Here is a 15,255-nt window from a genome sequence, read left to right on the forward strand (position 1 = left end):
TCTGTTAAAGAAGAAAAAAAATTTATACACATAGGTTCTAAAGTTATATATATATTATTAATAGAGATTCGTAAGTAAGTAGCCATTTTATAGGGGGTAGATTAAATTACTAGCCAAACTATTAACAAATTCGGGGAAATAGCCAACGCTAATTAGAGTTACCCAAAGTACCCTTTTCCCCAATTCATCTATTTTTCTCCGACACAGCGGTTCTCTGCTTCTCCGAGCTTCACTTGGCGCTCCAGAGGCTCCGATTCCTCCTTGAAGACTTCTCTCACGGCGGAGCTAGGGTTTGGCTCTTGGCGAAGAACGAACTCGCCGCGTCGCAGTTTAGGGTTTTCGTGAGGTTAGTCACGACGGCGATCGACATAATACCGCTGAGATCGGCCGGATTGAAAGCTGAAGTGGTGGAGCTCATCGAACTCGTCGGCGATCAGTCGTGGAGAGCGAAATTCAAGCAGATCGCGAAGACGGAAATGGTGGAGCTCGTCGAACTCCTCGAAGCTCTCTTCGTCAAGCGCTGCTTCTACGTCGGCCACTACGTCTCCGGAATGATCGAAATCCTCGCCGCGATCTGCTGCCCTTACCTCTGCGCCAAGCTCGTCCTCGTCGGAGCCTCACCGAGATCTGAAATCAATTATCATTTTTGTTTTGTGTGTTGTGTCTGTGTTTGGATTGTGAATCTGGAATTGCAAAATTAGGTTTTTGAACGACAAGGAGTACCACGAGGGATTCGAATTAGCGGAGATGGAGAAGGTGTTCTCGGAGATGGAGGCGAACTATGAGGCGTGGGTGAACGGATTCGCGCCGCTGGCGGTCGCTCGGTTCTGCACTTCCCAGCCCTCGCCGGACACGATCTCCTTCGCTCGCGCCACCAATCGCTCCGATGCGGCTTGCTCCCAGCCTTCGCCGGTCATCGGTTCCGTCGCGCGCACTCCCGGTCGATCTGGCCTTAAAATTTGTTTGATTCGCTGATCTGTTTGAACGCATTGATTGATTGAAGCTCTAATTTACTTCTGTAGTTAATCTGATTAACTAACCTATAATCAAGCTAATTTTCACAAACTGTTGGTAAATATATTAGTTAATCTAGTTTACTAAGTTAGTTAACCTGATTAACTAACCTGGAATCAAGCTAATGTATAAATCGATTGGTAAATATGTAAGTTAATCTAGTTTACTAAGTAAGTTAATATGATCTGTTGGTAAATATGTTAGTTAATCTAGTTTACTAAGTAAGTTAATTTGATTAACTAACCTAGAATCAAGTTAATCTTCAGGAATGGTTGGTAAATATGTATTCTATTTATACGTTGTTGTGGGGTTTAAAGCTTAGGTCATCCCTTTCGATCAACATTTCCTTCACCTTCCTCACCGCGAACTCTATCCCCACGCCGGGCGTCGCGTCCTCCACCGCTTCGGCGGCGGCGATCATCGCCGCTGCCTCTTCCGCCACCATCCTGGCGGCTCCGGAGCCAGAGCCAATGGTCAAGGCTCGGAGAACCTCGTCGAGCTGCTGGCCGCGGAGATCGCCGGTGCGGTCGATGCGGTCGAAGCACTCATCGGCGGCTGATCTTCTCCATCTTCGGCGCGAGTTTGTAGTTCTTATAGACGTTGTAGCGGTTTGAACGGAGAGCCGTGTCGACGAGCTCGAGACCTTCGCGGAGGGTTTCGGAGAACCTGTCGAGCTGAGATTGCCGGAACTCCGGGAGCTCGACGCCGGAGAACTTGATCTCATGTATGATTGGGAAGGTCTTAGCGATGTAGGCGTGGAAGTTCTCGACGACAGACTTGCGGAAGTAGGACTTGCGGAAGTAGGATTTACTGTTATATTTACCATAGAAACGAATGATTTACTCAATGGTTAATATGATTTACTGTCGGATTTTTAGTTCTCGATTGTTCACATAAATAATTTGTAAATCGTATTTACTGTTAGATTAACTAGTCATATTTACCATAGAAACGAATGATTTACTCAATGGTTAATATGATTTACTGTCGGATTTTTAGTCAACGATTGTTCACGAATATAATTAGTAAATCGTATTTACTGTTAGATTAACTAGTCATATTTACCATAGAAACGAATGATTTACTCAATGGTTAATATGATTTACTGTCGAATTGTTAGTCATCGATTGTTCACGGAAATAATTAGTAAATCATATTTACCGTTAGATTAACTAGTCATCATCTCTGATACCTTTCATGTTAGATTAACTACAAAATGTTACGGTAAATAAAATTTACTTTTGTTCTTGTTAGTAAATAAGATTTACTGTTGTTCTTATTACGGTAAATAAAATTTATTGTTTTCTTGTTATGGTAAATAAGATTTACTATTGTTCTTGTTACGGTAAATAAGATTTACTATTATTCTTGTTACGACAAATAAGATTTAATGTAGTTTTTGTTATTGTTAATTAGATTTACTAATTTTTTTGTTATGGATGATATTATTTACTATGATAGTTAATAATATTAACCTAAAGGTATAATTGGAATATTGGAATGTTGTCATGATAAATTGGCTATTTTCCTAAATATGTTTATAGTTTGGCTATAATTTTAAAGTAGGGGTGTCATTTTGGCTAGTTCTTTAGCCGGCCCTTTAAAATGAGATAAATTATTTGGGCTAAATAATCAGCCCTAAATTGAATGGATTACAATGTAAAAATAAACTAATTAGAATCCTCTTATCAAATAATTTCATTTATTTCCGAAGGCTCAGTCTTGAATGCTCTGATTTAAAAGGGAAAAAAATTGGGATGTTTTGGACACCAAAAAAACCATTTTTGCTCATTAAGTCTGTTGACCTGTAAAATTAGTACAACAATATCTCACGAAAATACACAGACTCCGAGTACAAGGGCTCCGAGTACAGAGGTGATTTAGGCAAGACTTTCTCTTTATACAGACGAATCTAATACAAGAGAGCAGTGTTTTCTAGAGGTTTCATGTGAAATAAAGTGTGTAAAAAAGTTCCTGCTTTGTTCTGTGCCGCGGCTTCTATTTATACTCATCTGGTGTGGCTTCGTGGTCGTGTCTTTGACGGTTATTCTGAGGAACGTGGGGTGATCAATCCCACGTTCTGGACGGTTTTGGGTAACTGCCTCTCGCTGAGGTGGACGGTTAATACTCTTCGTATGGTTCCTGAACCGTCAAGGTGTGCGTTTTAGAGTTTGAAACATGTTTTCTATTGGTTTTGACTAGTCTTTGACCCACGTTCTTCTCTTCTCTTCGAAGTTCTGATCGGTGGGTTTCGTTCTTAACTTATGAACGGTTCGTTCCTTTTCAATGGATGGCCCTTGGGTTTACTTAACCTGAGCTCGGTGCTGGATTCTTCTCGCTGCTCGGGAGTCCGACTATCCTGCTCGGAGTCTGACTAATTTATCCCGTAACAGCTGCCCTCCAGTTTCTTAGTATTTTTAGCAAAAATGGTAAGGAACTATTTCGGTTTGCTTCGTGACCGTGTTCATCTTTGCTTACTTGTCTCGGGAGGATCCGAGTAGAATTCTTCATTCTTTTTTTTTTCTTTTTGCAGGACATCGTACGACGTCGTTTGTCTTTTGGCATTACCGAACCGTAGCGTCTTTTTGCTTCGATGCTCAGATGTGTTTGGCTTCTTGGACAAGCTTAATCCTCGCCGTTCGTGAGGTCTTTATATAAGGCCTTTTCTCAACTTTTGACTTCATTTTGCTTTTTCTTCTAAATTTTAGTCTCGGAGCGTTCTCGGCTTGATCTGCTTATTCAGATTGTGCTCTTAGCTCTCTCGCTTTTTGCTCGGATCTTCCGATCTTCAATCTCGCGGGTAAGGTCTTTTTATCATTGATCTGATACATTCCTTTTGTTTTGAGATCGTTATTCGGCGATCGGTATTTTCTTTATTTCTCGTATTCGGACCCTTCGGACTTTAGGGATCTTAGTTTCTTAACTTCATTAGGGCTCTGGGAGGACTTGCGCGTCCTGATCTAAGCTTTGACCCTCGCGTCGTTCGGCGATCGGAGCCTGATCCCGATAGCGTTACTTTGTTGGATGGGTCCAAGTTTCCTTTCCTCAGGAGTCGCGTTTGGTATCATGTCCCAGAGATCGGATGGGACCGCCCTGTAATGGCATATGATGAATCATGCGTGTATCCCAGTCCTGAGTCCGAGGGGGTTGATAACGAGAAAAAGGTTTTTGACTCGTCTTCCCTGTCGTGTAGGGACACCATGGTTGTGGAGATATCGTCTTCGTCCTCTTCTTCGAGGGAGAGCCTTTCTCTTTGGCAAGACCGAGGAGAGGGCTGTTCTCAAGGTATTCCGGGTCCAAGTGGGAGGACCTTTGGGGTTGATCTTCCAGAGGAAGAGGATGAGGCCTTGGTCTTTGAACGGAAAAAGGGCCAATTTTCGGCCAAGGTTTGGACTTCTCGGGTTACCGAGAAATATATACGAGATCTGAGGGAGGAATTTGAGATAGCCGAGGGGATTATCATCTCGGCGCCTTTGGAACATGAAAGGGCCGATCAGCCTCCTGCCGGGAAGGTAGCGTTCAATAGGGCTATTTTGAACGTGATCGGAGGGTTGCCGATGCATCCTCTAATTTCCCAGTTTGTTTCTGACCTGGGTTGTTCCCCTACTCAGCTCGTCCCCAATGTGTATAAGATTTTTGTTGGGATGGCCGTGCTATGGGCGAAGGTCTATGATTGCCCTGTTACTTTGCAAGATTTTTCGCTGTATTATTCGTTTAAGTCAGCTCCAGGGCAGCATGGTTACTATTATGCTCGGGCCAATGATGATCAGTCTAAGGTGGTTACCCGCCTTCCGTCCAGCCAGAAAAATTGGAAGGACCATTTCTTTTGGGTTGAAGGGAACGCCTCTTATGAGAGGTGCCCCATAAGAGCTTCGTTCTCGGAACTGGGTGTGACTCTGGTTCAGAATTTTTATTTGATAAACCGGGTCAGGTTTTTGTTCTGGTTTTCTCATATGTTCATATTTGGTTCCAGGTTCCCTTTCACAGTATCCCGAGGACGAGCGGCCACTCCACTCAGAGATCTTTGATATTTCGGAGGCTGATCAGTCGACGTTTGTGCTGTCGGACCCAGACTTGCTCGAGGAATACTATTATTATCCCTACTCGAGTGAGCATTTTATTCGCCTTTTATCAAGTCGCCTATGTTCAAATTTTTCTCGTTCTTACTCTTTTTGTTTCTTAACAGAAATTGCACGGATGGCAAAGAAGAGACCCGCTCCCGAGCAGGTTCCTCCTAACCCGAAACGTACTAAAGCTTCCAAGGCTTCGGCTGCTAGTAAGCGGGCGACCGCGTCTGCTTCAAAGGCTTCGGAACTTCCGAGCCCGGCCGAACCCTCTTCTGCGTCCGACCACCTGAATCTGATTGTTACCTTCCTTCGCGAGCATCTTCCTGCCGAGAAGGCCCAAGCGGTTCTCGGGTCTGAGCCTTTAGAGAGGCTTAACCAGGTCACCGACTCCGCAGTTTCGGTACGTTTTTACTCAACTAGTCGGTGTCTCTTTCCTTTCCTTAACCAATTTTGTAACTTGACCTTTTGTTTACTACAGGTTTTCGTTGGTGTGGTCGGCCTTGTCGGATCACTGGGCTCCGAGCTCACGTCTTTGAGACAACGGAACGATCGTTTTCTCAAGGAGAGGGATGTGGCCAGGGACGAGACAGTGAAGACCCGATCGGAGCTCGCGGCGCTCACGCAGAAATTCCAAGCAGATCTCGAGGCTGCTCGTTTGGCGGCGGTGGAAGAATACAAAGCTTCCGAGGATTATCGCAACATGCGCGATGACCTTTATGCCGCTGGGATGAACGAGGCCGTTCGGATCCTTGGCCCGAAGAATCCTACTTTGGATACTACGGACCTTGATGAGGACTCGGAATCAAGAGCTAGTGATGACGCGGATGGAGGAGCCGATCAGGAGTAGATTTTTATTTTCTTTTGCATTCTGTTTTTCAGCTAACCCGCTTGGGTTTTGAACAATTGATCCGTGATCGGATCTTTATTATGTAATTTTTGTTAACCCGCTCGGGTTTTGAACAATTGATCCTTGGTCGGATCTATATTTCATGTTAATTTGTCTGTGTTTCTGACTTCGGCAAGAAAAATCAAAAAGTATTTTTGAATTTTGGCAAAGTAAAGTATAACTAGGTATATTTTAAATTTTAAGTTTTCTAAACAACTGTTTGCTAGTTAACCAGCCGCCCAGTTTACTTTGTTGAAATTATAAAAGCAATGTGATTTAATTCCGAGTAGAGAAACGAAAGATAAATAATTGCTTGAAATCAAGGGTACGTGCGACCAAGCCGTTTTTGAAATTGTAACCATAATACATGCGACCAAGCCACTTTTTGAAATTGTAAACGCGATACACGCGACCAAGCCGCTTTTTGAAAGTTTAACAAGTAAAAAACTTAAACGTAAAATCGGCGAAGGTGCTCAGCATTCCAGGGGTTTTTCTCCATATCGCCGCTCAACTGTTGTAGTCGGTAGGCCCCGTTTCCGAAGTCTTCTCGGATGATGTAGGGTCCTTCCCAGTTTGCGTTGAAGGCTCCTTCCTGGTGGATTTTGGTGTGGAGAAAAACTCTTCTGAGGACTTTGTCGCCGACTTTGAATGATCTTGGTCGGACTTTCCTGTTGAAATACCGAGAAACCTTTTGTTGGTTAGCTAGATTTCTTAATCTGGCTTTTTCTCTTTTTTCTTCTAACAGGTCTAGGCTAATTTTTAGCGTGTCGTTGTTTACCTTTGTTGAGTAATTTTCTCTCCTCACCGTTGGTATCGAGACGTCGGTCGGTATGGCCGCGTCGGAACCGTATGCGAGGGAGAAAGGCGTTTCGGCAGTTGCGGAGTGCTCGGTGGTTCTGTATGACCAGAGGACTTCTTGGAGCATATCCACCCACTCTGACTTCTGCTCGTCTAACTTCGTTTTTAGGCCGTGTTTTATTGTTTTGTTGACGGCCTCCACCAATCCGTTGGACTGTGGTCTGACTGGAGTAGAAAAAACTTTGTTAATGCCATATTTTTCACAAAAACCTTTGAAGGAATCACAGTCGAACTGAGTTCCGTGGTCGGATACAATTTTGACTGGTATTCCAAACCGAGTAATGATATTTTTCCATACGAATTTCTCAATCGCATGGGCCGTTATTTTATTTAAGGGTTCGGCTTCAACCCATTTTGAAAAATAGTCGATGGCTACAATCGCATACCTGCATCCGCCTCGGCCTGTTGGCAAAGCTCCGATAAGGTCTATTCCCCATTCTGCAAATGGGATCGGGCATGAGAGGGAGATGAGTGGATTAGGTGGAAGCCTCGGGATGTTTGAAAACTTTTGACACTTGACGCATCTTTGCGTCATGCACCGAGCATCGGCCTTTAATGTCGGCCAGTAGAGTCCTTGTCGGATGATCTTTTGTGCCAATGCTTCGCATCCGATGTGACTTCCGCATATCCCTTCATGGATTTCTCTGAGAGTGTACTCGGCTTCGTCTTCATTTAGACATTTGAGTAGAGCTTGAGAAAATCCTCTTTTGTAGAGATTCTGACCTTCGAGGAAATATCGAGCAGCTCTGAACTTCAAGCTTCTAGCCTCATTTTTCTCTTTGGGTAGAGCTCCGTGCTGCAAGTATTCCCTGATCGGAGTTTGCCAAGACTTTCGTCGATCGACCTGAAGCACATGGGGGGCTTGCTCAATGCTAGGCTGCCCAATTTTGAGTACTGGGATTGACTCCGAGTCGGATCCCTGAGTGGTGTGTTTCGCTAGTGCGTCGGCCTCTTCGTTCATGGCTCTGGGGACTTGGGTGATTTCGCAAAGTTCAAACTTGCTTGCTAAGTTTCTAGCTTTCTCGGCATATAGCGACATCTTTTCGCCTTTTGCCTGAAATTCACATTTCATTTGATTAACAATTAACTGAGAATTCGAATATACTTTGAGCTTTTTGATTTCTAAATCTTTTGCTATTTGCAGCCCATGTATCATAGCTTCGTACTCAGCTTCATTGTTTGAAGTATTAAAATCGAATTTTAAAGCGAATTTTACCTTGTCTCCTTCTGGACTGGATAGCGCAATTCTGACCCCGGACCCCTTTTCGTTGACTGCTCCGTCTACATACATGTCCCAAATCGGGAATTCAACTGGCCTGTATGTGAACTCTGCAATGAAGTCAGCGACCGTCTGCCCTTTGATTGCTGGTCGGGGGCTGAAGTGTATGTCATATTGTGTCAACTCAATTGACCATTTCATTAGCCTTCCGGACACGTCAGGTTTTTGCAGCACCTGGCGCAGTGGGAAATTGGTGAGGACTGTAATCAGATGTGCGAGGAAGTAGTGTTTTAGCTTCCGAGAAGCAGTGATGAGGGCGAAAGCTAGCTTTTCGAGTTCCGGGTATCTTCCTTCCGCCTCGTTAAGGTGCCGCGAAGTATAATAAACCGGGACCTGGTGTTTTCCCTCATTCTTGATCAGCGCTGAACTTACTGCATGCTCCAAGACGGCTAGGTAAATCTCCAGGGGCTCTCCTTCCTGCACTTTTCTTAAAGTCGGAGGCCATGCCAAGTGTTCCTTTAGAGATTCGAAGCTCTCGTCGCACTGCTTGGTCCATTCAAATTCCTTGGAGCCTCTGAGTATATTGAAGAAATGAATACTTCGGTCGGTAGACCGAGAGATAAAGCGACTTAATGCAGCTATGCATCCTGTCAGTTTTTGCACTTCTTTGATGTTTTGTGGTGGTCTCATGTTCCATAGGGCTGTGATCTTCTCTGGATTCACTTCAATGCCTCGTTCATGAACGATGAAACCTAAGAATTTACCTGCAGAGACACCAAACGTACATTTTAGAGGGTTTAGTTTCATGCGATATTGCCTTAGAAGTTCGAATGATCTTCTAAGATCATTCGTATGTTCAACTATTTTTCGGCTTTTAACTAACAAGTCATCGATGTATGCTTCCATCGTGATCCCGAGTAATTCAGCGAACATTCAATTTACTAATCTTTGATACGTTGCTCAGGCATTTTTTAACCCGAAGGGCATTACCGTGTAACAGTATAGCCCCCGATCAGTTATGAATGCCGTGTGATCCTGGTCGGGACCATACATAGGGATTTGATTGTAGCCAGAGTAGGCATCCATAAAACTTAGGATTTCATGGCCTGCTGTGGCGTCTACTAACTAATCTATTCTCGGCATAGGAAAACTATCCTTAGGGCAAGCCTTGTTCAGATCTGTAAAATCCACACAAGTTCGCCATTTTCCGTTAGGTTTCTTGACCAGGACGGGGTTGGCTACCCATTTAGGATATTTAGTTTCTTTTATTGATCCGTTAGAAATCAGTTTGTCTACTTCTTCTTTTAGGGCTGTATACCTTTCGGAGTTTAAAGCCCTTCTCTTTTGTCTGATAGGTTTTTCTTTAGGATCTATATTTAACCTATGACATGCTATTTGAGGATCTATCCCCGTCATGTCGGACTGTGACCAGGCAAATATATCTAAGCTATTAGATAGGAGAGTAATTAAGTTACTTTTGGTACCTGATTCAAGATATTTTCCAATCTTGAGCTTCTTCTCAGGTTGCTTTGGATCTGGGGCGACTTCCTCGACTTCGTCTCCTGGGCCGATTTCTTCTCGGCTCGGAAGGCGTGGGTCGAAATCTGAGTCGATCATCATAACCTTGTGGACATCTTTGTCCTGACTCTCTTTGAGATAATTCGCATAGCAGCTCCTTGCGATAGCCTGAGTTCCGACTACTTCACCTACCCCGTGCTCGGTAGGGAACTTCATCTTCAAATATTCCACCGACGCGATGGCCCCGAGGGACTGCAAGGTCGGCCTGCCAATGATCGCATTGAACGAAGATTTTCCGGGGACCACTATCCATGTTGTGTTGGTGGTTTTACTCCTCGGGCTCTCTCCCACAGTTATTGGGAGTGAGACTAATCCCTTAGGCTGGATTGAGTTTCCTGTGAAGCCATAGAGATTTTCAGGGGATGGAGCCAACGCGTCTTGCTTAAGACCCATCTTATTGAACGTGTCTTCATAGAGCACGTCAACAGCAGTTCCAGTGTCCACCAAAATTCGGTGTACATTCCTGTTGCCGATAAGAGCCGATATGACCAATGGATCGTTGTGAGGATACATCACCCACCGAGCATCTTCTGCTGTAAAGGTGATAGGCTCCGAGCTAGGTTTGGCTATCTTGTTAGGCCTCTGCTCGGCTGTAAACAAGATCTGCCGGGGTCCTGCGTAGGCTTCCCTTACATAGCTCTTTTGAGCGCTCCTTGAAGTTCCTCCCACATGTGGTCCTCCGACTATGAGTGAGATTTTGGCATACGCCTCACCTTTCTGTTCCTCTTGTTCCCCTTGCTCGGCCTTGAATTTCTTCAACGCTCCTCTTCGGATTAGAGCTTCTATGGCTTCTTTGAGGTTGAAACAGTCGGCAGTGCGGTGACCGATGTCCGCGTGGAAAGCTCAATATTTTGTTTTATCTCTCCTTGAGATATCTTTCTTGATCGGCCTTGGCTTAGGGAAATCTTCCTTGTCCTGTGTAAGACTAAATATCTCCTCTATCAGGGCATTGAGCTTATGATATTTATCGAACTTACTGGAGAAAGGTTTCAGAGGTCCTGCTCCCGACCGGCTCTTCTTCGGTGGGCGGTTGTCCTCAGAATGTCGTTCCCTGTGCTCTTCTCGGTAGCTCTTTGGCGGCTTTGCTTTTCTTGCCGCCAGCCTTGCTTCCTCCGCGTTGATATACTTCTGAGCTCTCTTCAGAAAATCGTTGTAATCCCTTGGACTAGTCTTCTGAAGTGACCACCAGAATTCTGATTCTGTTCGGACGCCGGAGGAGATCCCGAAGAGCTTAAAGTCTTCGTTCAGATCGTCAACTTGAAGAGCTTGCTTCGAATAGCGATTAATAAAATCTTTTAGAGACTCGTCATGGGCTTGTCTCACCGCCAGCAGCCTTTCTTTGGGAGTTTTCCCTGAGCTGGAGCCGACAAACTGTTCCATGAATTTTCTAGATAGCTGTTTCCAGGATCCTATGGAGTTTGGCTTTAATTTTCTGTACCATCTTTTGGCTGAGCCAGTCAGGGTGATAGAGAAAGCTCTGCACATAACTTCTGGTCCGGCTCCTTGCAGCAGCATCCAAGAAGAAAAGGTGTCTATATGGTCTCCCGGGTCGGTCTTTCCATCGTATACTGGGATGCTTGGCATCCTGAAACGATCAGGCAACGGGTGTTCTAACACGCGGGCCGTGAAAGGGGAGACAACTTCTCCGACTTTCGAATAGACTCCTTCTGACCTAGGGCTACCTCTTCGATCCCACGTTCCAATCTTCTAAGATTTGTTTTGTTGGTGCTTGCACTGTCTTCGGTCTCCGAGCTTTCTAAGCTGTGCCTGAAAGTGCTTGAATGTCCTTTGTCCATGATGGGCTGGTACCGATCAGGAATCTTTTCCTGACTGTACTGCTCCTTCTCGGACTCAGAATCATCTTCCATCCTCTCATACCGATCTCTAGCATGTTTCCGAGGTTTCTTAACCTGCGGATCTTGCCCGATGGGTTCTTTCCCTGATCGGTGTGAGGGCTCTTCATCTGGGATCACTATCGCGCTTCGCAGTGTGACCCTTTTCGCCTGCAGCCTTCTCTTCAATTCCCTGTTATTTGCCTCTAAGACCGAGAGACGCTCTTGCATCTGTCTGAATTGTTCTTCGAGGCTGGGTTCCGGAAGGAGTTCAGCTATTTCTTCCGAGGTGAGAGGCAGGGTGCGGTTATGGTGCTCTATCTCCATCTCCTGGTTAGAGACAGCGTTCACGGGTGCGGACGAACTAGCCATATTCTTCAGCTGGTCCCCCTCCTTCTAGCGCCAACTGTTGACCTGTAAAATTAGTACAACAATATCTCACGAAAATACACAGACTCCGAGTACAAGGGCTCCGAGTACAGAGGTGATTTAGGCAAGACTTTCTCTTTATACAGACGAATCTAATACAAGAGAGCAGTGTTTTCTAGAGGTTTCAAGTGAAAGAAAGTGTGTAAAAAAGTTCCTGCTTTGTTCTGTGCCGCGGCTTCTATTTATACTCATCTGGTGTGGGTTCGTGGTCGTGTCTTTGACGGTTATTCTGAGGAACGTGGGGTGATCAATCCCACGTTCTGGACAGTTTTGGGTAACTGCCTCTCGCTGAGGTGGACGGTTAATACTCTTCGTATGGTTCCTGAACCGTCAAGGTGTGCGTTTTAGAGTTTGAAACATGTTTTCTATTGGTTTTGACTAGTCTTTGACCCACGTTCTTCTCTTCTCTTCGAAGTTCTGATCGGTGGGTTTCGTTCTTAACTTATGAACGGTTCGTTCCTTTTCAATGGATGGCCCTTGGGTTTACTTAACCTGAGCTCGGTGCTGGATTCTTCTCGCTGCTCGGGAGTCCGACTATCCTGCTCGGAGTCTGACTAATTTATCCCGTAACAAAGTCAAATTGATCCCAATAACTAGTGAGTTGTAACAAAGCCTATGAAGCTAGTCTGTAATGATTTTTTGTATTGTTATGCAATAATTCCTGATTTTCGGACCATATCTTTTACATAATTCGTGGCAGATTCATGCCACTTAATGCTCCTCCAATTGATTTTGGTGGAGAATATATAAACCACAACTTTGTTTGAGCATACAGAAATAAAAATTCTCAAAACAGAAGAGAAATAAATAATTGAAATCAAGTTATTTTCATAGATTGCATTATCAGCTAGGATCGTCGGTGGGGCAATTAATATTAATGTTTGTAGACGATGAAATTGGGTTATCCAAAATTATAGACTGTGGACCATAAAGAATAATATCTACGCTGTCACGTTGATCTCGTGTGCTCAACACAAAGTGAAGTTTTATTATTTTCTCAAACAATCTTTTTTCTTAAATGCTCATCATCAACCAAAAAAAATAAAAAATAAAAATAAAAAAGTAGATTATTAAAAAAATGAAACGACTTGGAGAGCTAGACATATAAGCTATATAAAGTTTAATTACCTTGAAATTAAATAAATATTTCAAACTAAGATAAAACAAGACACCCACATACTATACATGAGTTGAACTATATATTTAATTAATATTGGTATATTTTGACCATAACCTTCAGATAGTCATTTGACTATTAGTTTCATTTTAAAATTACAATTCAAATAAATATTCAAACTTCTTTAAATAAAATTGATGAAAATTATATCACAAACACATTCACAATTATAATGTTACTGGACTTTTCAAGTAAACACGCACCACCACCACGACATTTTTGCTTTCACTTGTTATATACTATGCCTCTTAGAAAATATATATGATTCACACTCATATAAAATAAACAAGGGTGAAGCGGCTATATAGCCAAATAGTACTTAAGTTTTTGCAAAATCGTCATAGTTTGTCAACTATAAGCAAATTAGCCAACTTAATCTAGGTTGGATTAAATTTAATCCCAACAAACTATTAAGACAGAATGTAAGGTTTATGATGGCTGGATTAAAATTAATCGAGGCAGGATTAAATTTAATGACAATCTGAAAATCCAACAGATCTAAAGCAGAACCGAAACGAGGATCTGAAGCAGAACCGAATCATCTCCTTCTTCGGCGACGCGATTCTTGCGTCCTCGATGCTCGCGATGTTCCCGATCGCTCTGACGGCGGCGGCGGAACCGGATCGCCTTCAGGGCGCGCAACCGGTAGCGGCGGCTCTACACCAACGGCGGGGGCGGGGCCTACTGGAGCCACGTGGCGTTCTAGCACCCGGCGAGCTTCGACACGCTAGCTGGCGATGGACCCGGCGACGAAGCGCGAGATCGTGGAGGACCTCGAGGCGTTCGGCGGGGCGGAGGAGTTCTACAGCCGCACGGGGCGGGCGTGGAAGCGCGGGTACCCTAAGTCTGATTCAATCCTGGATTAAAGTTTTTGAGAGATGGCTATTTTACCAAAGAAATGAAACTATGGCTATTTTGCAAAAGCAATAGTTTGGGATTGGCTAGTTCATACCATTTTTCCAATAAACAATAACTATGATCTAAGACTCGGATCAGAAGAAATTAACTGATACCCGCTACGAAAATTCTCATATTTAGCAAGTGACGCTCGCAAATTAATAGCAACAATATAAGTAGTTTCCGGTTATAAATACCATTTACCAGTACTTTCCCATCGTTTGTAACTACATATGTAGCTCTATTGGATTTCGGTCCACACAATTCAAAAAAAAATCACTACTCCGAAATATGACTTACAATAACTATACCCCCGCTAAATAGTAGAACCATACCCGCATTTTTTTTCACTCAAGAAAACTGATTTGGGCTCTTCTCGCGATTTCTTCTCCACTCCAAGGAAACTTATTTCGGCTCTTCTCTTTCGTTGCCGTCACGCTTAAGCTCCCACACCAACGACCACCTCCCACCGCCTACTCCGCCATCTCCGACCGCCTCGGCCACCGGAATCGCGACGCCAAGTTCTTGGAGAAGCTTTGTTCCCATCTCTGCAGGGGTAGAGTGAACTCGTTCTCCTCAAATGTCTTTGATTTCTACCTCTTTCCGCAATTCTCAAGTTATTTTTTTCTGAATACGATTAAACACGCTTTAGGGATTATTTTTTAGAACAAATTTAGGAGATTTTATTATATAATTATTATATTTTTAGGTAAATTATTAGGTGAATCTGATTTGGATTCCGGCTCTCACTCCGTCAACAAACCCGTCTCCGTCACCGGCCATTCCTAGGGGGTTTTTTTTTGTATGTAGCGTCTAATTTAGGGGATTGATTTAGTTCAGAAAAATAATTCTTAGATTTTATTTATTTATTAGTTTTATTGTTTTGGGATTATCTGATTTTTAAGAAATCTTTGATGTGAGGAGTATCTCATTTGTAGGTGTTTTTTATTTTGGCAATTTTTTCTAAAGAGATTCAAGAACGACATATTTTAGCTTCATTATCCAAACCAACACGCAGGTAAGCTCTTTTTCTCTTCTCATGATATAATATATATATATATATATATATATATATATATATATATATATAGTGTTTTGTGTGTCTCTAATAGAATGGTTTTAGCTAATTCTTATTATTATTATGTAGTTGTGAAGTAAATCAGTTATAAGATATATCATTTATTGGAATAATGTTCTGAATAGATTTTAATTTTTTTTAGGATCAAATGGACAAGGTTCGACAATAATGAGATGCTGATCCGGATAATCACACCATAGATGAAGAAATCATGTGTTAA

The 15,255-nt window shown here is 43.3% G+C and overlaps 2 protein-coding genes across 2 annotated transcripts; one reads left to right on the top strand and one right to left on the bottom strand.

Annotated features, from left to right (window-relative positions):
- The first annotated feature begins 4,214 nt into the window (after positions 1-4,214).
- Positions 4,215-5,928, top strand: LOC149393352 (uncharacterized). Its single transcript, XM_089617991.1, has 4 exons — positions 4,215-4,902; positions 4,988-5,122; positions 5,201-5,481; positions 5,560-5,928. Exons 1-4 carry the CDS (start codon positions 4,215-4,217, stop codon positions 5,926-5,928), a joined length of 1,473 nt encoding a protein of 490 aa, XP_089474117.1.
- Positions 5,929-9,004: 3,076 nt separating this feature from the next.
- Positions 9,005-10,135, bottom strand: LOC149393353 (uncharacterized). The gene is made up of 2 exons (XM_089617993.1): positions 9,794-10,135; positions 9,005-9,079 (listed from the first exon to the last, which is right to left on the bottom strand). The coding sequence occupies exons 1-2, from the start codon at positions 10,133-10,135 to the stop codon at positions 9,005-9,007; spliced, it is 417 nt and encodes a 138-aa protein (XP_089474119.1).
- Between the last annotated feature and the right edge of the window lie 5,120 nt (positions 10,136-15,255).

The sequence above is a fragment of the Urtica dioica genome, chromosome 6, assembly GCF_054948205.1.
Source record: "Urtica dioica subsp. dioica isolate 48M chromosome 6, U.dioica_male_clone48M_v1_H2, whole genome shotgun sequence".
Lineage (NCBI taxonomy): Eukaryota > Viridiplantae > Streptophyta > Magnoliopsida > Rosales > Urticaceae > Urtica > Urtica dioica.

Bases quoted from the DNA above. Each gene is read 5' to 3' on its own strand.
- LOC149393353 (XM_089617993.1), bottom strand. From the start codon at position 10,135: ATGTATCCTCACAACGATCCATTGGTCATATCGGCTCTTATCGGCAAC. The intron at 9,080-9,793 runs GTGGAATATTTG...GGTCCCGACCAG, and splicing joins CCCTCGGGGCCATCGCGTCG to GATCACACGGCATTCATAAC.
- LOC149393352 (XM_089617991.1), top strand. From the start codon at position 4,215: ATGGTTGTGGAGATATCGTCTTCGTCCTCTTCTTCGAGGGAGAGCCTT. The intron at 4,903-4,987 runs GTGTGACTCTGG...ATTTGGTTCCAG, and splicing joins AGCTTCGTTCTCGGAACTGG to GTTCCCTTTCACAGTATCCC. The intron at 5,482-5,559 runs GTACGTTTTTAC...TGTTTACTACAG, and splicing joins TCACCGACTCCGCAGTTTCG to GTTTTCGTTGGTGTGGTCGG.